Below are 227 nucleotides of genomic sequence, written 5' to 3' on the forward strand. Positions count from 1 at the left end.
TGGCCACGTTCTTCTGGGGCTGGAAGAGTATGATGTGGAGCTTGGGGGTGAAGAGGCAGCCAAGGACCACGGTGCCGCTGAGGCTCACTGAGATGCACATGGTGGTGGTCTGGACCTGGAGACAGGGGTGGGCATCAGATGCTTCTGCCACCAGCCCTCTGCCCCGAGCGGGGCTGGATGAAGCCCCCACTGTGGCACTGGCCAGCCCTCACCGGGCAGAGGCTGCT

General features: G+C 64.3%; 1 protein-coding gene across 1 annotated transcript in view; it reads right to left on the reverse strand.

Annotated features, from left to right (window-relative positions):
* GRM2 (glutamate metabotropic receptor 2) overlaps positions 1-227 on the reverse strand; it is a gene marked incomplete at its 5' end in the record, with an annotated part of 6,696 nt that overhangs the window by 479 nt on the left and 5,990 nt on the right. Inside the window, 1 exon segment of the mRNA XM_029085578.1 lies at positions 8-115. Coding sequence (XP_028941411.1) covers positions 8-115 — 108 coding nt within the window.

This window comes from Antrostomus carolinensis, unplaced genomic scaffold (assembly GCF_000700745.2).
Source record: "Antrostomus carolinensis isolate BGI_N321 unplaced genomic scaffold, ASM70074v2 scaffold31746, whole genome shotgun sequence".
Taxonomy (NCBI): domain Eukaryota; kingdom Metazoa; phylum Chordata; class Aves; order Caprimulgiformes; family Caprimulgidae; genus Antrostomus; species Antrostomus carolinensis.